Raw genomic sequence first — 22129 nt, 5'->3', positions numbered from 1 at the left:
ATATAGAATTCCTGAAATACTGGGTAAGACTTGGCATCAGTGATCATTAAAATGGGTGAGTGGGACATGAATAATGCAAAATTGAACTAGATATTTGAATCATTTGCGGGAATTTATTTATTTATTTTAAATCTTAATTTATGTATTTTGAGAGAGAGAGAGCACGCGTGTGAGCAGGGGAGGGGCAGAGAGAATCCCAAGCAGGCTTCTCACTGTCAGCACAGAGCCCCACTCGGGGCTCAATCCCACCACTGTGAGATCAGGACCTGAGCCAAAATCAAGAGTCAGATGCTCAAACAACTGAAGCATTCAGGTGCCCCATCATTTGGGGGAATTAAAAAGATAAAAGAACCTGAGCCCTGCCTGAGCTGAATCAGAATCTTTTGGGGAATGGCTCATGCAATTGTATGAAGTTTAACAGGCAATTGCAATGTGCAGTCAGGCTGAGAATCACTGGTTCAAACCTCTTTAGCTAAGTCTTAGTGCAGGAGATCTCAAACTTTTTTATGCATCAGAATCACCTGGAGGGCTTGGAACACACAAGTGGCTGGGTCCCACTCCTAGAACTTACTTAGTCAGTCTTGGGTAGAGCCCAAGAATTCCTATTACGTTCCCAGGCGATGTTGATGATGCTGGTTTAGGGAGCATACTTTGAGAGCTGCTGTCTTAATAGGTTGGGATAGGAGTAAAAGGGAGAAGTGGAGCCCTAAAGACACTGAACTAATTCTCCCACTAGCTCATCAACGCTGGTGATGACATATTTCTTCCACTTTGTTGATTTACCCAATGTCACTGATCAAGGATGAAGGGAGAGAGGAAGAAAGAAAGATATGAAGCTAAAGGGAAGTGAGGGAAAAGAGAAAGAGAAGAAAAATTAAGTTCTGGTCAATAAATTAAAGTTTTGTGGCTCTCTCACTGACCTAACCTCATGTCAGTGATAGGTAGAATATAAAATGAGAAAATTTAAAGATAAACATTTCTATATCAGAAACATAAGGCTGTGAGTGAGACTAGTGGGCAGGTAAATTGGGCTGTCAGTTCAGGTTATGAAGACATTTGTTACTTAAGCCCTATAGGGTAACCTGAAAGCCAGAGCTAGGGTCACTCTTTGAAACCAAGGGCAAGGACAGATATGCTTTTTTGCTTTTTTTTTTTTTTTAGTTATCCAAGCTTTATATAAGGAGACCAGATGACCTGCCACTAAGAATTGCCTTAGGATAGAGCAGCAGTTTTCAACTGGGGGTGATTTTAATAGAGTAATAAATCATGGTGGGGGCATTTTGTAATACCTGAAAATGCTTTGTATATTGCCACAATGAGGGGGGCAAGGGTACGACTGACATCCAGTGGGAAGAGGGCAGAGATGCTATTAAATATGCCACAATTCACAAAAGTGCTGATTTGAGAAACCCTGGGGTAGACACAGTCCCAGAACAGGAACTGGGCCAAGATGCCAGGTGACTTAGTAATGAATATTCCCAATACTACTGTGAACCTGATCACACGCCAGTCGATATAGACCTGGCTCTGGGCTGGAGTCCTCAAGAAGAAGTAGTGGAGAGAAGCACAACACTAGAGAAGGCAGTTTGGATGAAAAAAACTAACCAACTGAGAAAACCTTTTCAAAATGGGTCTACAACACAAAATTCCAACATATGGGAAGAAAAATATTAATAAGAAATAAAACCCTAACAAAAGCAACAATTAAAATATGAAGATTTAATCTATTCAATTAAAATAGTAGAGCAATCTGAAAATGACTTTGCAAATTCACAAATAATTAGGAAACAAATATATGAATAACATCCATAGGAGAATATAAGAATATTTGAAACAAATTAGGTAGATATTAGGTAGATGTTAGGTAGATATTAGGCGAAAGCAATTAATTCAAAGTTGGAAAGGAAAACTTAACCATGGAAACAAAAATTCAGTATATGGGATAAAACATGAATTGGGCATAAATAGGGTGAAAAACTACCCTGGCTTGTCTGAGCCTTAGAAATTTCTGGGGCATAAGACTTTAGTGCTAAAACTGGGAAAGCACTGAGCAAGCTGAGAAAATTGGTCATCCTGGACACAGGTGAGGAAAAACTTAGTGGATTGAAAGATGAAGTTGATAAACTGACTTAGAATTCATCACACAGAGACACAGAGATAAAAAATTTGGAGGATAGCATGGGACTTTTATCTAATAGAGATTCTAAACAAAAACAAAAACAAAAACAAAAACACCCAAAAAACCCAACCAACCAACAAACAAAAACTAGGAAGGACAAAATGATAGAGTAATTGTTTTGAGGAAATAATAGCCAAGAATTTTGCAGAATTGAAAAAAGTTATTAGGCTTTAATTCAGGCAACTACAGCCTGTGGGCCAAATTTAGCCTGCCACCTGTTTTTATAAATAAAGTTTTATTGGAACACAGTCATACCCATTTGTTTATGTATTGTCTGTGGATGCTTTCAGGCTACAGTGGTAGAGCTGAATAGTTGTGAGACCGTAAGGCTGCAAAGCGTAAACTATTTACTATTTGGTTCTTTATATAAAAATATTATAGGCTCCTCATTAAATCAATATGCTGAGTACCAAGCAGGATAAATAAAAATAAATTCACATCTCTATGAAGTGTAGTAAAGCTGCAGAACATAAAGATAAACATCTTAAAGGGAATGACAGAATCTCACCTACAGAGAATGACAGATTTTACAGCACAATTATACCAACAATAACAAAAGTCGGAAGCCAATGGAATAAGTCTTTAAACTGCTGAAAGGGGGGTGCCTGTGTGGCTCAGTTGGTTAAGTGTGATTTCAGCTCAGGTCATGATCAGGTTTGTGAGACGAAGCCCTCCATCTGCTGTCAGTGCAGAGCCTGCTTGGGATTCTCTCTTTCTCCCTCTTTCTCTGCCCCTCCCCTACTCTCTCTCGTGCTCCCACTTTCCCTCACTCTCTCTCTCTCTTTCAAAAATAAATACACACTTAAAAAAATAAAGTTCTGAGGGAAAGTAACTATCAATTTAGAATATTTATACACAGGTAATCCATCACTTAAGAATGAAGTAAAAATGAAGATGTTTTCAGTCACACAAAGAGCAATATACATTGTAGTATATAGTACTCTTCTTCCAAGTGGGTCCCCATCTCTACCATTACCCTGAATGCATGATGATTACACATCCCTACATGTCTGTCCTTTCATCTGAGATATGTGTGACTTATTTTGGTCAATTAAGTGTGAGTGAAAATGACACACATCTCTTCCAAGAAGAAGTTTTAAGAAGTAGGAATAGGATTGGAGGATTGTGTTCAATGAGTAATTACACTATTTTTAGGTTCCTGTTGTGTTGGGGAGAATAATAGTGGAAATCCTCAATAACTGTAGAAATAGTTAGATAGTAGGCAAGAGTGTATATATTTGGGTAAAAGGATATATGAATCCACAGCAGATGAGTAAGACGTAAGAAAAAACTTGGAACTTTATGAGACATATTGACCAGTATGACAGAATCGGGAGCCTAGAAGCGGAGTCACTCACATATGGCAAATGGACATATGGCCAAGGAGGCATTAGAAAGTGGTAGGAGAAAAGAAAAGACTAAAATAAATAGTACTAAATTGGTTATCCACAAGGGAATATATTAGATGACTACTTCACATCACAAGTATAAATAAAATCTTGATGATTAAAGCGAAAAGGGAGAGGTTAAGAAATAGCTTTACTATTTGGGAGTGGGGAATAACTTCTTTAAAAGGACATCAAAACCAGAAATGATAAATGACTTATTTTTAAATTTGTTAGCATTAAGATGTAAAACTTCTCTATAAAAAAGAGACACCAAAAAATAAAGAAAAAAGAAGCCATGGGACATAAAATTCACAATGCACACAATTGACCCATGATTAGCGCCTAGAAATGGGTAAAGATTTTTGATAAATCAACATGAAAAGACGATCTATGAGAAAATGGACAAACCATGTCAAGAGGACAAACCATGTGAATAGTCAATAAACTTAAGAAAACATGTTTCATCTTAGTAATAATCAGGAAAATTAAATCAACAATGAAGTGGGGTTTTACATATAACAAATTCTCAGAGCTCTATCAGTAAGCCTGACAAACTGATATTGGGCATGATATGGATTTATTAAATCCATCAATCCTCAAAGTAGGCTCCACGCCCAGCATGGAGCCCAATGTGGGGCTCGAACTCAAGACCCTGAGATCATGACTTGGGCTGAGATCAAGAGTCAGATGCTTACCCAACTGAGTCACCCAGGCACCCCAGGGTGAGATGTACATTGTTACAATGACTTTGGAGAACCATTTGCTATAACATTCAATAACCTTGAAGGTGCCCATTCCCTTTATGTAGAAACATACTCATTCTAGTATCATTTGAAATTGAAAATAATGACAACAAATTAAATGTTGAGAGTCTACATGAATAAATTGTAATATAACTACATAACAAGTAAATAATTTGAACCAGACCTGCATGTCACCAAATGGATACATCTTGAAGACATACCAGTGAGAAAAAAGCATACGCAGAAATCATAAGCAAATGAAACCAAGCAAAACAGTTCTATATATTATTTTATAGATATAGGCAGATGAAATAAAAACATAAAAACATGGCGGCAGGTGAGATGCTGCTTTCAGAGCAGTGTCCCTCTACTGTTGGAGGGAGGGACATGGAACTGGGAAGGACAAAAAGAGAGATTCCACTTTGTCTTTCTCATCTTCTTGAAAAGATGGCAAAATGGCAATATTATCGCAGAATGGTAATATGCATGAGATCTGGGTGGTATGTGAGAATTTGTTATATGATTTGTTTCATAAAATACCATAATATTTTATTTTACTTTTTTCGTGCCATAATATTTTAAAAATGAATGACATGAGGGGCGCCTGGGTGGCGCAGTCGGTTAAGCGTCCGACTTCAGCCAGGTCACGATCTCGCGGTCCGTGAGTTCGAGCCCCGCGTCAGGCTCTGGGCTGATGGCTCGGAGCCTGGAGCCTGTTTCCGATTCTGTGTCTCCCTCTCTCTCTGCCCCTCCCCCGTTCATGCTCTGTCTCTCTCTGTCCCAAAAATAAATAAACGTTGAAAAAAAAAAATGAATGACATGAGAGGACAGAGAGGGCAGATGGGATGCAACTTGGAGAATTGGGGAAGTGATACTGAAGTTACCAAATCAAGAGCTGGAGTCCCACACCCACTTGCCTTAAGAACAAGGCTGCAACACATTTAATGTATGCTAAAATGTGCTCCAAGAAGTGACTCTCATTTCCTCCTACAGGTCTTGACGTGTGGATGAGAAAGATCCTTTAGGATTTGAACTCTCATCCTTGACTTAAAACTTGGTTATCATAGCACAAGATTTTTTTTTTTTTTTTTTTAACACATAAAGCTAGATTTTGCTGGTGTGGCTCCTTTTGCAGAAGAAGAGAATACAAGCCAGGTAGTGGAGATGGGGAAAAGCATGTAGAGGTGAATGGATTTCCATTTGGGGGGTATCAGCATATTATTCAGGCCCCTCCAGCTTACACAATAAGAAAAAGAATCACATTGTCCTTGAAAGATGAGGGTTGGAACCCTAGCTCTTAAAGGGATCCTTCTAGCTCACTTTTTATGTTCTCTGATTTCCCTGGGACACCAGCTCTCAACTGGGCTTTCACTAAAGCCATCCAAATTATCTGAAGGTTCCTAAACCTGTTTCCTTCAGAAACCCTACACTATTTATTCTCTAACTTGGCTGCATTCAAATTAGAGCCAATTTTAAAGGATGAGGGAGAAAAAGTCAATATTTAAGCCCAAGCATAGTCAAGGCTGCCTGCAGAGTACGAATGTCACTTCAGAAGTAGCCCTCTTCTCAAAATGTAAACCAGATAATGGCACTCACTCCTTTGCTTAGGGGTCACCAATGACTGCTGGGGTGAACAACATAAGATCGAATCCCTGGGCTGATGCCTCTTCCTTAAAACCATCTCTTGCCACTCTTCTCTTGATTATCCTTTAGCCATTCTGGCATCTTTGCCAATCCAAGCTGTCCCCTGTCTCACATCTTCTGCACCTGCCATGTCTACTGCTTGAAGTGGTTCTGACTGCCACGTTTCCTGTGTCCTGCTCATTCTTACTGTTTGGTGCAGCAGTTCTCAACCCTCACTGGGCCCCACCTCCCGCCTCAAGGTTTTGATTTAACTGGTCTTGTTTGGCGCCTTGGGAATGGGTATGACTTGTAACTGCTCAAGTGATTCTAATGTGCAGCCAGAGTTGAGACCCAGCGCTTTGGTTTAAATATCACTTTATCAGGGATCAGAGCCCTAAAGAGGATGTCTCCTTTCTATCTTCTATCTCAGCTCCTATGTACCTCCTTCAGAAGTCACTACCAGGTATTTCATGTGTTTACTTTGATTAACTTTGATCACTTCTACCAAACTGTGGTTCTCCAAGTGCCTGGGTCAGCAGCAGTATCTGAAAACTTATTAGAAATGCAAAATGTTAGGCCCTGTCCCTTACCGTCCGGTGATTCAGATGCATGCTAAAGTTTGAGATCCACTGCCCTAAGTGGAAGCTCTAGGAAGCTGGGACCCCACTTGTGTTGTTCACCCCACATTCTGATCCAGCCAAACCCCAACCTGGAGTAGAGGCTCAACAAATCTTTGTTGAAAGGTTGTGTGGGTGATAGCACATTTCTTTTGTCAGTAGCTCACATGTCAACTGAAAGTTGAATGAAAGGAGCAAAACAAGCAAACACACAAACAGAAACTGCAAAACCGATTATTACTCCGTTTCTTAAACTTCCAAATGTATTCATAAAAGCTTTTTTTCCTCACCCACCATCAACATACAAAAATTTCTGCATTAGATATCTGTTCCACCTTTTACATCCAGAAAATTAAGCAAATTGAAATGTACCTAAAATTACTTGTCATAAAGATGAGTTTACCCTATTTTTTCCATTTTCACCATGAGGTGAGATAATTTGTCTAAGTTATCAAGTCAATTTACACAGGGCAGCTGTTGACAATTAGAATTCTGTTGCCATGTCCTTCCACTTCTAAAATGTGGAATCACGTACTAAAGAACATGGGCCAACTCTATGCCTTTCTTGAGTAGTGATGTGTATAAATGAATATATTGCCTGTATTACCATGAAGAAAGAAAAATAAGAAACAATCTAAATGTCTAACTATATGGAAATGATTAAATCATGGAAAAATGATTCATCGTTAAAAATGATAGCATAACTCAGATATTATTCAAGATATTTTAAATAAAAAAGCAGGTAAGGAAATGGCTTATAAAGTATGATAGCACTTATAGAAAATCATATTTATAAAATATATTTTAAAATGATGAAATTCTAAAGGATCTGTATTTACTTCACAATGATCACCCCCAGGTGTTGAAACCACAGAAAACATATATTGTTTCATTTCTGCAGATCTATATTTCTAAGAAATTTTCTTTAACACTATGTGTTACTTCTGTAATAGGGAGACAGTAAACCCCTAAGAAAACATTGCTTATATAGTGCACCAAATACACACTATCCAGTTAAACTTTTTTTTTTTTTTTTGGTGTTACTCATCTTGTTTCCCCTGAAAAAAATCTAAATACCTCGGTAAATATCACTTATTTTGGGAAAGGCTATCAGTAATTAAGGTCAAGCATTCTTCTAAGAATCTGAAACCTAAAGGCCCAGTTGGGAACACTACAAGAACTTGTAAGTGCCATCTTGACAGGTGACTGCTTTCCTCTAAGAGTGTGGCTGCAGGTAGGATCCGTGTGCCACCATTTCCTCCATGGCTGCTCATTCGTCCCTGCTAGGAGGCCATAACTCTGACCCCGTCTCTTCTCCTCCATGGCAAAGTTACTATGTCTCACCTCTGTAGTTCCCCATTCTGGCTTGAGAGTTTCCAGACTTATAAACACATCCCATGAACCCTTTGCCCTCTCTATCTCAATGCCTGCAGGGCATTCCCTTCCCCAACTGAGTAGCTGCAGGAGTCATTGTCTCAATCCCCGTCTTTTCACCAGGGGCTGGCAAAGGAAGCAACCCTCTCCCTTGTGAGAGAAGGGATAACTACGTCTCTAATCTTCTGGGAACTGGGGAGTGGTGGAAGGGGTGTATGGGATAGAAAGTTAGCTCTCCTCTAGACTCTGGGAGCATAAGAACACTACATGTATGAGAACAGAGGCCATTTTTACAGAGAAAAAATAGGAAACTGTGTAGCACAATACCAACACTGCAGTTCACCTATATCACGGGTTAAGCTAGTTTTTATAGTACAGCTGGGAACCCAGTCACTATTTTAAATGTGCTCCAAATAATGAGCTTCAATTAACTTTGGAAACACAACCTGTCCCTAAGGTTTGGGCTGTTTGGGTTTTGTTTGCTTCTCTTAATTAAAATAACAAAATGCATTTTTAAACTAAGGAGCTCCTTTATAAAATCCACAGTGTGGTCAAAATGGCACTCATCGTCAGCAATATTGCCCAACATTTATCATTGGGGTTCTCTTCTGGGATCCAAAATGCTTATAATAGGAAACTTGCCTACATTACTGATTCTGGCACCTAACTTTCTTAAAGAGGCAAAGACAAAGAATGCAGCCTTTCTTTCCGTAAGTCATAGCCTTTCCTCTAGTCTGAAGGCTAGAGTCAGAAAGGGGAAATCCTGAAGCCACAGACACTCAACTGGTATAACACTCAGCAGTTTTATTTGCAAATGGAACAATGGGTCAAGCAAAAATCCCAAAGGCTTGGAGGACCTGGCTGAGAATCATCCCTACCCGTTTCTGCCCTAAGTAGAGAAGATGAGATGTCTGCCAGGAGACCAGGGAGAGTCATAAAATCTATTACTTACCATTTTATTGAAAAGAGTTGATATGCCTGACACACGGCGCCCCTGAAGATGCTGTAACTCGGACAGTGAATGTGCAAGTTAGCTTTGCAGAGTGCACTTCCTATTTTGAACTGTGTGGTCTGTCCAGCCTTCACACATTGATATGTAAGGTTTATTTGCATGTTATCTCAGCCCTCAGAATATTTGTATAACTGGCCAGGTTTATCAAGTTATTATACTTTAGTAATATGAGAACAGGTATTGGTGAAGCTCTGAAGTCCAAAAGATGACATGGAATTTTTAAAGAAGTGCCTGGATATTAACTTTTGTGTACACTATTAACCTGTTTAATATAAAATCTGTATTTGTGAATCTATCTATCTATCTATCTATCTATCTATCTATCATCTATCTATCAAAAAAGGACACAATCTAAAATGTTAACAGTGGTTGACTTAGGTCAGTTTTATTACAAATAATTCTTGTTTTGTACTTTGATGAATTTTTGACTTTTCTATTTTGAGTATATAGTACTTGTTGAAAACATAGCTATAATCTTAAGAGGAACAAAAGGAACATGATAATTTTAATCAACAATCCCAAATGTATTTAACTCTATCTTACCAATATTTAAATGGTAGAGCTATCTACCAGCTTATCGGATGGCATTCATTAAAAATATAGCCATATGCCAACCTAGCTTCCTTGTTAGGTTTTTAGCAATTTTTATTAGCATCAGATGGCTTAATCCCTCATGCTGGTAAATTAGATATTTTTAAGGCATGGTGTTTGATGCTGAATCCCATCGATTATCTGTAATACCCATCTGAACACATTCTGCTACACACATTTATCACCTTTATTTTGAATATGCAGCCTGACTCTAAAACAATTTCAAGGGCAGAAGATCATCTTTGTTGCTTCTTGAAAAGGAAAAGCAACTTATTCCTTAATTTTGGGTTGCAAATTTCTAGATCTTTTTGTAAGTACCCTACCTTTTTGTAAGTACAGCATTTACCTAGTAGAGAGGCACATTTTTTTCACTTGATGCTAATACTGATTACCACCATGAGAACACAAATCCTTTATTTAAAAAGATGTTCCCTAGTATTTATTCTCTAAAATGGGAAATGCCTTTTCACACTCAAGATAGGCTTAGAAATATGGATAGAATCATTGCCAGGACAAAGCATGAAGACAGAGCAGGGGGCAAGTTCCAGGGGTGGAAAAGAACCTGATACTTCCTTGAAACCTGCAGGTATTTTAAAGAGGGAGTGATCAGAACCTATGTGGGTAGGCAGGGATCTGCAATTGCAGTCAGTGGCACACAATAAATGCTCAATGAATAAAAGGAGGATCAAGGTAAGACAGGTATAGGAATGAGGCATGCTTTTAGATATAAAACATTTGTTGGCAGAAGGCCTTGAAACGGAGACATTCTTTAGCTTAACCAGAAAGCCTTTTATCTACTATGTGCTGAAACAGAGTTTTTTTTTTTTTCAGTGCAGGTACAGTGTAGGGTCTAAAGCAGTGGTTTTCAACCTGGTGGCCCATTAAAATCACCCGGAATGCTTTAAAAAAATCCCAGTTTTCTGGCTTCACCCCAGACCATCAAATCAAAATCTCTAAGCTTGAGACACAGTCATCAGTATTTTTTAGTTTCCGGGAAATTCCATGGTGTAGGCAAGCCTGATCTCCAAAAGGACGAACAGATGACTCATGACAGCAAGATGGTGAACAGCTCACCAGGCAAACCTTGCAGATAGAAATGATCTTGATGTTCTGACATGGTTTACTACTAAGTTGAACAACATATTTTCACCATGCAGTACATAATAATTACTTATTCTTGGTCATTCCATGATTTTCCTCTCTGTACCAGTAAGTTGGACAAAAATTGTATCATGAACAGAAATCTAGAAATTTCCCTTAACGATGTAGCAGACTGGACAAGTCTCTGATTAAGAGGACTTTGAATTTCAATTCATTCATTTGAATTCCATTTCAATTTGTACTTATTTCCAAATGATAATTAAGGTAAATTTTGTTGTTATTGACATAAATTCAGCAGTCTGTCAAAAACATATGTTTAAGAGACGTAATTTGACTAAGAAAATAAAAGGTAAGGGCTGAAGCTCCCAACCATAACTCATAGTCCACCAAGGAGTTTTAATTTTTTTACTTAAAATATATTTCAAGTATCACATATGTGAGTATATTTCCTGTGAAGTGAATTAAGGACCGAAGGCCCTGAGCAGGAAGGTGAAACAGGAAATGCAATAAAGATGACGGACAATATAGAGATACCATCTAAAGAAGATAAAGTTCTATTTTCCTGGTATGGGCACTGCAATTATTTCTGCTAGTGAAGGGCAGAAGTAGCTCAGAGGATGCAAGTCGTTAGAATTCTTTAAATACTTAAGCATGCATTCTCTTTTCATAAATTTGCATTCCACAGGACAGTTTTTGTTCAGGCAATGGTAAAATGAGTCTGCCATTTTGGTATTCATTGAAGGTGTTGGCTAGGGGGAGACAGTGAGGCCCAACAATATGGGGTGGGTCACAGAAACCAGCTTCAGTTTTCAAAGTCAATTTACAAGATGATGGAGGGAAATAGCACTCACAAATTTAGCTAACACTACTTACTGATTATTATTTAAAAGCATTGTCAGTGTTGTCTCTATCAGTTTCTAAAAGGAGCATGGTCAAAATGGTTAGCAGAGAGGGTTACAATTACTTACACTCTTACACAATTTCAGCTTTATAACCTGAATGACTAACATTTTAGAGAAGAAACAAATGATTACTTACTTTATGTGCTCAACACGAACATGCCAGGACAAGAGCCTGAGATAGGAGAACAGAGGGATGTTGAATCTCACCTCTTCCAGGAAGCCTTCTCTTCTGCATACTCACTCTTCTCCCTCTTTTTCTGGCCTCCCGCAGACTGCACCACAAAATGAAGCTCTTGGATATGTTTGCCTTTTATGGTTCTCCCATTGTATCGGCTGCATTAAGTTTGGCTCCCTAATTAGATTTCCAACTCCTCCAGTGCGAATTTATTTGCATACTTCCTTCCGTCATCCTGAGATCCTAAGGCAACTTGGATTTTTCTAAACCTGTTTTTTGGGTTCATGGGTTCCTTTCAGAATCCGATAAAAGCAGTATACAGTATGCACACTAATTCTGCATGCGTACAGCCTCCCCTGAAACCCATTGCCTAAGAGAAGCTGTAGGAAAACTCAGGGCCAAAATATCATCAGACACTAGGAGATGGTCGCTACATGGCTGCTCTGTGATGATGAAATTAAAGCACAGAAAAGCTAAGTGACCCATCGAGTTTCCAAACTGGGAAACTGGTCAGCTAAAAAACCTCATTACTTTGTAAACTTGTCTCTTTCGAACAGCATGCATTTGAGCTTGCCAGCAAAGAACAACTTGAACTCACAAAATAGATTCATAGAAATTCAAGGAAATTCTAGTCTCCCTGTTTGGCTAGATATGGAACAGCCAAGTGGAAAATAGCAGGAAGAAAGTGGGATAAGAACAGGCATGTTTAAAAAGGGTGTGCAGGAGGAAATGGGCAGTTCCTTGATTTGGCTTATTTCTCTTTCACTTTTTGTTTTGAGAACAAAATGCATTTTCATTCTTGTACTTTATATTTTTGATGAAAACAGGCTTTAACCCATTCAGAACATTAATGCTCTGGAAGAAGTAACTAATCAGCTTTAGTAAAAAAATGAACTTATTCTTCAACAGAAAAGGAGTTCCCACTATATTTCAACAGGATGAGTAAATTGTATTTAAATTCAAGAAGAGCAGAAAAGAATTTTCTTTACAACTTAAACCCAACCCCAGACAAAGGTTTACTGATCTCTAAGACAACTACTGAAACAGGACAATGGAGAAATAATCTAAGTTTTATTTAAGGGGTGTTTTATCAAACCAACTAACTTGGAAAGCAAAGAGACAAAGAATAAAGTTTATAGAATTCTATGTTATATATTAATTTACTTATGATTTCCTTTTGCTATTTTGGCTATAATTTTTATCTTACACTTTCTTGGGCTCTGGGGGCTCATAAGGCTCTTCAGGGTCTGTTGAGTCTTGTTTTCTATTCATGGCTCTTCCTATTCTCTTTTCATGGCTTCTCACCTCTTCAGTCCTTATATAGTCTTCTGGGGTGGAATCTAAGTTGTAATCCTATTATCTCACTGGGTCTCCAAGACAAAGAAATTCAACTGACATCATCAAATTGCACACTCTCGTTGGGTCGATCATTGGGCTTGATCATTTGTTAGTAATAATCTGAACTTTAATGAATGAAACAAAGGTCATACATGAAAAATTGATCTATTTCTCCTTTTGTCCTTTCTCATTCTTTCATTCATTCATTCCAGTTCCTTCCCCATTATTAGGATAGGCCAGAAAAGTTGGAAAATGAACAGATGTGCCTTGGGATTTCACAGACTCAGAAAAGATGACAAAGGGGAAAATAAATCTCTTTGCTATTCCTTGAGTTTGTATTATTTCCCACTGTCAGTTGATTGCAGGTATGAATATATGCACTCATTTTCCTAGTTTGTTGTCTGTTTAATTTTAAAATAGGAATATTTCCATTTTGGTATAGAATAAATATTGGTGAAGCTTTACATTCTTTTTTTTCTTTTTTTAAATACCTTATTTAACAAAGTAGTATTTGTCAGGCAAGAAGACTACCTAAATACAAAATTATCTGTCCTAATATAAAATTAGTCAGACCTGGGTGTAACCTAGTGACAATTTTTCTTTTGATCAGAGGAATATAAATGTTTCCATTTTAAATTCTATAGTATCATTTGGAAATTAATACTACTGTTTAGTAATGTTATAAGGAGGACTTAAGAGTATCTATAATGTAGCTATGAAACAAATTTATTAGAACATAATTTGTGAAATGATTCAATGTCATCCTGACCACCTTCTTCTTTTTCTCTTTTAATCCCTTGTAGGCTGATGGACTCTATTAGGCTAGGTTAAAAAATATCACTGATCAATAAATACTGGGAAAACTAGATATCCAGAAAGCAAAAGAATGAAGCTGGAACCTTACCTTATACCATATAAAAAGTTAACTCAAAATGGATCAAAGACCTAAACATAAAACCATAAGGTCCTAGAAGAATAATAAACATAAAACCATAGGGTCCTAGAATAAAGAACAATATGCTGGAAGATATTCACTAAGTGAAATAGATGCAAAAGAACAAATGTTCTGATTCCACCTCTATAAGGAGCCTGAAATAGTCAAATTCAGAGACAAAGGATAACAGTGGTTATCAGGGCAGAGAAGGAAGGGAATGGAGAATTACTGTGTACTAGGTGCAGAATTTCAGTGTGGTATGATGAAAAGTTCTGCAGATGGATAGTGGTGGTGTTTGCACAACAATGTAACTATACTTAACACAACTGAACTGTACATTTAAAAATGGTTAAAATGATAACTTTTATGTTGTGTATTATGTCACAATAAAAAAAATAACTCCTCTAAAAAAAAAAAAATCACCGAGCCCACCAATTATTTAGAGGCAAGTACTAAGCCATTCTGCCATAAAACCTTATTCTTAGTTTTCAGATTTAATCTTCTTGGCTTTTTAAATATCATAAGTTAGAGTCACAGTCAGAAGGATTTGTATCAATAGCCTTGCATGATAACAATAGCAACAGCTACTGTTTATTGTTTGTCTATAAAGGGCAAAGGTCATTATATGCATTACCTCAATAAATTAACCCAAAAATCCTATGAAGGGAATATTATCACCCCTGGGCATATCTTGGGTTTGGAGGTTTAGTAACTTGTCTCTTGTTAAAAAGCCACACCACTCCCTTCTCTTGAACCATTTCCCTGCTCTTAGCATGGTAGTGGGTAATGAGCATGAGGTGTGGATGGAGAGGTTGGGGGGCTGGGGATGAGCAGAGAGATAGATGTTTGTGAATTCATTATATATGTGTGCCTGTGTGTGACTAAGAATACTTTCATTTCCTTTAAAATAAACCTAAGGGGAGCCATTCAAAGGGCCCTGGGGAGACAGTGGTGTAAAGCCAGGGTAAGGATGTTGACCCACACCTCAAACACTTATTAGTTGGCAGGTATATGTTGCTGCCTACCAGGTGATCAGTAGAATGAATAAGCTACCTGAATTTTGAGTATAAAAAGGGGTAAGTGTAAAAACGTAGTGATTCTCTGAAGCTTCTTTACCCATTGGGCCCAAGGGATATGAGTGCCCATCCAGTCCTCTTGATAATGGCTGGAGTTCAAGGTAATAATCAGAATGTATAGCCTGAGCTTCAGAGGGCTGTTTCCCCGCTGTGTTCCTTTCCTTGAATTTTGGTGTGCTCCCTCAGTAAACACGTGGGGGTGGGGATATACCATGCTCCGTCAGCCTGAATCAGGTGATACTATGCCCCACGTGTGCCTGGACCAAGCTCTGCCTTTCCTTCTCAGGAGTCCGCTTTCTCACAATCACAATCCAGGCTGAGCCAAGTAAGGCCTGCCTGGCTGCCTGAGGTCCCTATCTCTCCCAGTTTCTGGTGATTCTTCCCCAGTTAAGTCTAGAGACTTTCTTCTAGGAGCTGATGCCTATTGGGTAGTTTCTGGTGTCTCAATGGTGCACCCTGCTGGAAATGCTTTACCAGATAAGTCACTTTTGAAGGGAAGTTGGAGGATCTCAGGATCTACAGGGAACCTGTTCTCCCCCGCCCCCAACCATTTCTAGTAGAAGGGGCTCTGACAAATCATTAAGCTGACCCTAGGGAGTCTGGTTGGGGCTCAGCTCATTTGTTGTTTGACATTTATAATTCACAAGAGTGCAAGGAATTCTCAGTAGTTACTATGATAATTCCACTTAATCCAGATTCTCTGCAGCAGAAATCCTCTCAACAGTGAATTATCTAACAGCTGAGTTCAGTATTTGCATGCATTGTACAAATCTTAATTCTTTCTGATTCACCTAGATTCTGGGGATAGGGAACAGGAATTCTTTTGAGCTCCCATGGCTATTTTCATATTCTTTAAAAAAATTTTTTTTAATTTAATTTTTTAAAAAGTTTATTTATTTATCGAGAGAGAAAGAGAGAGCACAAGCAGAGGAGGGACACTGAGAGAGGAAGAGACAGAGAATCCGAAGCAGGCTCTGTGCTGTCAGTGTGGAGCCCTATGTAGGGCTCAAATCCACATGCTGTGAGATCTTGACCTGAGCCAAAATCAACAATCTGATGCTTAACTGACTGAGACACCCAGGCACCCTATTTTCATATTCTCATGGGCCTGGAACTTCTATTTTTAGAGCTCTATCTCCATATCACACCAGCATATTAAAATGCGTCCCATATCCCAATAACCTTTTTTCTTAGTGGTTTAAAAATTTTTTTCAAAAATCATTTTTTAAAGTTTTGGTTTTGAAATTATTTGCAAATAAATAATTTATTTACCATGATCTTTCAGTAAGTATGTGCATTCTGAATTTGTGCAAAGCGAGAAAAACTAACAAATTTATTTATAAATGCTGGAAATGTTTATGAACAATAACAATGGAGTTGACATGATTATATTGTTTATGTTTATTAAATATTTATAAATTTTGATTTTACTTTTTCCTTTGTATTTTGAGTATTTTTTAATTTTATTTTTTTAGGAGAGGGAGTATGTCAGACTTTTTCAAAAGCTCTGAGGCCCTAACGACCACACTATATAATGGATAAAATCATAAAGTCAGTTCCCTTAATCACTTTCTTACGTGGGCAGCCTTACCTTATACAATTCATAAGGTTGGGTATTAAGTTGGGCCGTATGAAATTGCTGGGTATTTGTTTTTTGTGGGTTTTGTTTTGGTAAAATAAAGTAAAATGGCTGAACAAGAGGCAATTTCACATGATGTCGCTTAATTGTTTTTGGTAACGAAAACAATACACTTCTCCCCTCAGAAACCTAAACTGGAGAGCTAAAACTAACAGTAGCAGAGTGTTATGCCCGCAGTAATTACTCAGTAAGTTATTTGCTGAGTGAATGCACGTAGATACCAATCAATGACCCAACAAGAGGCAACTACGTACACCAGAGTGAAATTGCATGTTACGAACTTAGGGTAATGGACTGGTGGAACATATTAATCATACAAAGCCCTTTGGCAATTACTTTAAAAACCAGCACTCTCTTTTTAATTTAATTTTGTTTTGTTAGCAAGAGATTGGCATTGCCTGTGGGAGAAAGCAGTTCAGGCATAGTTCACTGCTGACTCCTGATCCGGGAATGAAAAATGGAAACATCATAGGAGTTTAAGGAGGAAAAGAAGCATTGTGGATCTGAGAGGAGATTTCAGAGGCCAATAATATGTTCATGTTGCTTTTCATTTGGCAGTAAGAACTATCTCCAGGGGCAGGATCCTTAACTGGAAAGTCCTGGTGGTTTTACTTTCCTATGATCCCAGGGAAGCCAATAGCTTTATTTATTTGTCTTTTGGCTGGCAAGCCTAGAGAAAGCAAAGAATTATCAAATCTTAATGATTAATAAGACTTCAACTTTGGGTCCATCCATCTATCCATCCATCCATTTATTTATCCCATTATCTGTTGTTACCATTATGTGCCAGATACTGTCTAGGTGCTGGAAATAGAATGGGGTTTAAAGTATAAGACACATTTCCAAACTAAAGGGCTATTCATCCTGTGTAGGAAGATTAAATGTCACTATTTCTGGAAAAGCAAAGGGAAAGTGCTCAGGGAGCATAGATAGAGAACTGATTCCTTGGGAAATTGGGAGATTTCACTGCAGAGATGTTAATTGTTCTGGGTCCAGAATAAAGGTTTATGACCTCGGCTATAGATTAGAGCAACCAGAGGATAGAAGGAGAAGGGGTAGAAGGAGAAGGGGAAGAAGAAGAAGAGGAGGAGGAGGAGGAGGAGGAGGAGGAGGAAGGGGAGAATAGGGAGGGGAAGGAGAGATGGGGAGGAAAGAAGAATGAAGAGGAGGAAGAGGAGGAGAAGGTGAGAGAGAAGGAAAGAAAAAAGAATCATGCTCCAAGAAGGATCCACCACAAAGGTTCTGGTTTAATTGGCTTAAATGGACATCTGTTTTGTTTTTGGTTTTGGCCTAAGCTAACCAGGTAAATCTAGTGAGGATTAGGTTGAGAACCACTGGTCCGGAAGGAGTAGAAACACACAAGGTGAATGAAGGAGGGGGGGGGGTGGATTGGTTAAGGGAGAAGAAAGTTGGAGAGCATTCTGCTTTAAGTATATAGTATGTTTAAAAAAGGTGATGTTTGGGAGGAGCCAAGTTGGTGGAACAGCATGGAAGTTTTTTGTTTGTTTGTTTTTTAACGTTTATTTATTTTTGAGACAGAGAAAGACAGAGCATGAGCAGGGGAGGGGCAGAGAGAGAGGGAGACACAGAATCTGAAACAGGCTCCAGGCTCTGAGAGGTCAGCACAGAGCCGGATGTGGGGCTCGAACTCACGGACCGTGAAATCATGACCTGAGCTAAAGTCGGATGCTTAACCGACCGAGCCACCCAGGCGCCCCAGCATGGAAGTTTTTTGTGTCTCACATCCATGAAATACAACTAGACCAACACTAAACCATCCTACACACCTAGAAAACTGACTGGAGGATTAACAGCAATCTACACAACGTGAACCACAGAATTCAACAGATACACAGCACGGAGAAGTGAACTTGGGGAGTGAGAAGGTGCAGGAAGGGAGGTGCTTTTGTGAGTGGAGAGAGGACGGAGATGTGGGGGTAGAATACAGGAAAAGCACCCCTCCCCAAAAGCAGCTGGAGAGAAAGTGGAAAATTCAAAACAGCCGCAGGGACTGAAGTAAAAAGGGAGAAAGGAGAAAGGAGAGGGTTTAAATTCCATTAAGACTGTAAACAAGGGGAGCGCAGTCTGCAACTCCACAGCTCCATACCTGGAGATGCTCTGGTGGGAAGGGCGAATCCCCAGGAACAGAGTGGGGTCTGGGAGGTTCTCAAGCCACACGGGGAAAAGCGGTTCCACTGCTGGAAGGACATTTGGTAGAGACTGTTGAAGCCACCTGGTCCCAGCAGACCCTAAAAAATGGCCACATTCGCTGGTGCTGGAACAAGGTCATTAAGGGTGAAGCCTGGTACCAGATGTGTGTTGTGATTTTCCATAATCCCTGAGATGCTGCTGCTACAGTTTCTCGCAAACATTTTCTGGGGCGGGCTGGCATGTGGCTGTAGTCTCGGGGCACCAGCAGTAGCAGGGTCCAGCAAGCGTTCCTGGGTGCAGCCAACATTCAGCCATTGCTCAGTGAGACCCTCCTGCAGAGGGGCGGAACGGGTCAAAGCCGCAGTCCTTCACAAGTAAGGGGCCGGGGAAAACAGCCGCATCTGAGACAAAACCTGGGAGCGAGGTACTGCCTGGGGCCTGGTCACGGAGAGTGGAAAAGCAGAGAGTGGAAGAGAGCTGAAGACGGAGGGACTAATGCGCGATTGCTGACCCGGAAGAACAGGCTGGGTGGCGCCATTTTTCACGCTCCCGCGCATGCGCATGCGCACCGACGAGAACCACAAAAATCCACCCCAGTAGGCTAGCAGCGCCATCTAGTGGAGAACGGAGCCATACACTGAGCTCCGCCCAACTGGGCGGACTTTGCTCTCAGGAACACAAGTCTCACCACCTGCTTAGTTAAGGACTATAAAATGCTACATAGACTGACTTCTAGGGGAAAATGAAATAATTTTAGTCCTACTTCAATCTGTTAGCAGGTCCATCTATTCAATTTTCTTTTTTTTTTCTCTTTTCACTTTTTCTTGAATACAGAAAGAGAAAAAACTCATTTTTATTTTCAATTTTTATTAACAACATTTTTCTTTAATTTTTATTACTATATTTTTTACTTTTGTATAAATTTGTTCAAATTCTATTTTACTTCCATCATTTTGTTTTAGTCTACTTCAGTGTATTCAACTTTTCAAATTTTCAAATGATTTCCTTTTATTTCTTTTTTTTTTCTCTTTTTTGTTTCTTTTCTTTTTCTTGAATGCAGAAAGAGAAAAACTTCATTTTTACTTTCAATTTCTATCAAAAATATTTTTCTTTAGTGCTCTTTCTGCGATCCCAGCAGGGCCTTGGAGCCCTGGCCCAGAAAGGGGTCTTGCCAAACTTTTGCTGCCCCTTTCTAGGGTTCTCTCCTTTCTGAGCCCTGGGCACTCTCACTGCTTCAGAGCAGAAATCATGGTTTTCCCAGCACTGTGTGCTGTGTCAGGTTCAATCTCCATTAAAGAAAATAGAAGAAAAGGGGATTTAAGTTACATTGAAGTGAAAACATTCAGGATCCCTGGTGGGACAGAGGAAAGAGCTTTGTCTCTCTAGTGGAATGGGATGCTCCAACTGGGAGCAGTCCTTTAGCTGGGGCTTCTCATGATCACGTTGTTTATTTGGCTCAGAATGGCTCCTTGCCTAAACCAGGAAGCCGGAGGATCCCTGTTAAAGGACACAAGGTTAAAAGGAAAGCATTAAAGGCTGGTCATTTTGGGGGAGCCTGGGTGGCTCAGTCGGTTGGGCATCTGCCTTCGGCTCAGGTCATGAGATCTCTCTCGTCCTGAGTTCGAGCCCTGCACTGGGTTCTGTGCTGACAGCTCAGAGCCTGGAGCCTGCTTCGGATTCTGTATCTCCCTCTCTCTCTGCCCCTCCCCCACTCACTCTCTTGTCTCTGCTTCTCAAAAATGAATAAACGTTAAAAATATATATATTTTTCTTTAAATTTTTACTATATATTTTGCTTTTATGTAAATTTTTTCAAGTTCTATTTACTTCCATCATTTTATTTGAGTCTACTACAGTGTATTCACTTTTTCAAATTTTCAAAAGATTTCCTTCTTTTTCTTTTTTTAAATCTTTTTTCTCTTTTTCTTTTCTTTTCTTTTTCTTGAATACAGAAAAAGATTCATATTTATTTTTAATTTTTATTAATTTTCTTTCATTTTTGCTACTTTATTCTTTACTTTTTTGTATATTTTTTCAAATTCTATTTTATTCCCATCATCTCATTTTAGTCTACTTCAGTGTATTCATTTTTCAATTTCTCAAATGAGTTCCTTTTTAAAATTTTTTAAAATTTTATTACTTTTTCTTCCCCCCCCTTTTTTTCTAATCTCTAAAACCACTTTCAACACCCAGACAAAACACACCTAGAATCTAGCATCATTTATTTGATTTTTGTGTGTATGTGTGTGTTTTTAATTTTTTAATTTTAATTCTTTTTAATTTTAATTTTTTTAAAATCTTAGTTTTCCTACCTCATTAATTCCTTTTTTCCCTTCAAAATGACAAAACGAAGGATTTCACCCCAAAAGAAAGAGCACGAAGAAACGACAGCCAGGGATTTAACCAACACAGATACAAGCAAGATGTCTGAACCAGAATTTAGAGTCACGATAATGAGAATACTATCTGGAGTCGAAAATAGATTAGAATTCCCTTCTGCAGAGATAAAAGAAGTAAAAAATAGCCAGAAGGAAATAAAAAATGCTATAACTTAGCTGTAATCACAGGTAGATGCAGCGGCGGCAAAGATGGATGAGGCAGAACAGAGAATCAGCGATATAGAGGACAAACTTATAGAGAATAATGAAGCAGAAAAAAAGAGGGAGATTAAAGCAAAAGAGCACGATTTAAGAATTAGAGAAATCAGTGACTCATTAAAAAGGAACATCAGAATCATAGGGGTCCCAGAAGAGGAAGAGAGAGAAATAGGGGTAGAAGGGTTATGTGAGCAAATCATAGCAGAAAACTTTCCTGACCTAACACAAACTTCAAAATCCAGGAGCACAAAGGACCCCCATTAGATTCAACAGAAACTGAACATCAAAAGGCAGACCTATCCACAGAAACTTGGCAGGCTAGACCAGAAAGGAGTGGCAGGGTATATTCAGTGTGCTGAATCAGAAAAATATGCAGCCAAGAATTCTTAATCCAGCAAGACTGTCATTCAAAATAGAAGGAGAGATAAAAAGTTTCCCAGACAAACAAAAATTAAAGGAGTTTGTGACCACTAAACCAGCCCTGCAAGAAATTTTAAGGGGGACTCTCTGAGGGGAGAAAAGATGAATATATATATATATACATATATATACACATACATATATACATATATACACATGTATATGTACGTATGTATGTATATATATACATATGTATGTGTATATATATATATTCTAAAAGCAACAAAGATTAGAAAGGACCAGAGAACACCACCAGAAACTCCAACTCT

At 38.7% G+C, this 22129-nt stretch overlaps 1 protein-coding gene across 2 annotated transcripts in view; it reads right to left on the bottom strand.

Annotated features, from left to right (window-relative positions):
• FYB1 (FYN binding protein 1) overlaps positions 1-12223 on the bottom strand; it is a 161782-nt gene extending 149559 nt beyond the window's left edge. The window contains exon 1 of one of the 2 annotated variants that reach the window (XM_047093239.1): positions 11667-12223. Coding sequence is in view for 1 of the 2 variants with exons in the window: in XM_047093231.1 (XP_046949187.1) it covers positions 8877-8879 (3 nt within the window). In the remaining variant the exon portion in view is untranslated. Of the gene's footprint in view, positions 1-8876; positions 8976-11666 lie in introns of those variants that run through there. The other variant, XM_047093231.1, reaches the window with a different exon arrangement.
• Between the last annotated feature and the right edge of the window lie 9906 nt (positions 12224-22129).

The sequence above is a fragment of the Lynx rufus genome, unplaced genomic scaffold, assembly GCF_022079265.1.
Source record: "Lynx rufus isolate CCGP_SWC_20201006 ecotype Redwood Valley unplaced genomic scaffold, mLynRuf1.p SCAF_1, whole genome shotgun sequence".
Lineage (NCBI taxonomy): Eukaryota > Metazoa > Chordata > Mammalia > Carnivora > Felidae > Lynx > Lynx rufus.
The sequence above is the reverse complement of the archived record's forward strand: the minus strand, read 5'-3'. Positions and strand labels throughout refer to the sequence as shown.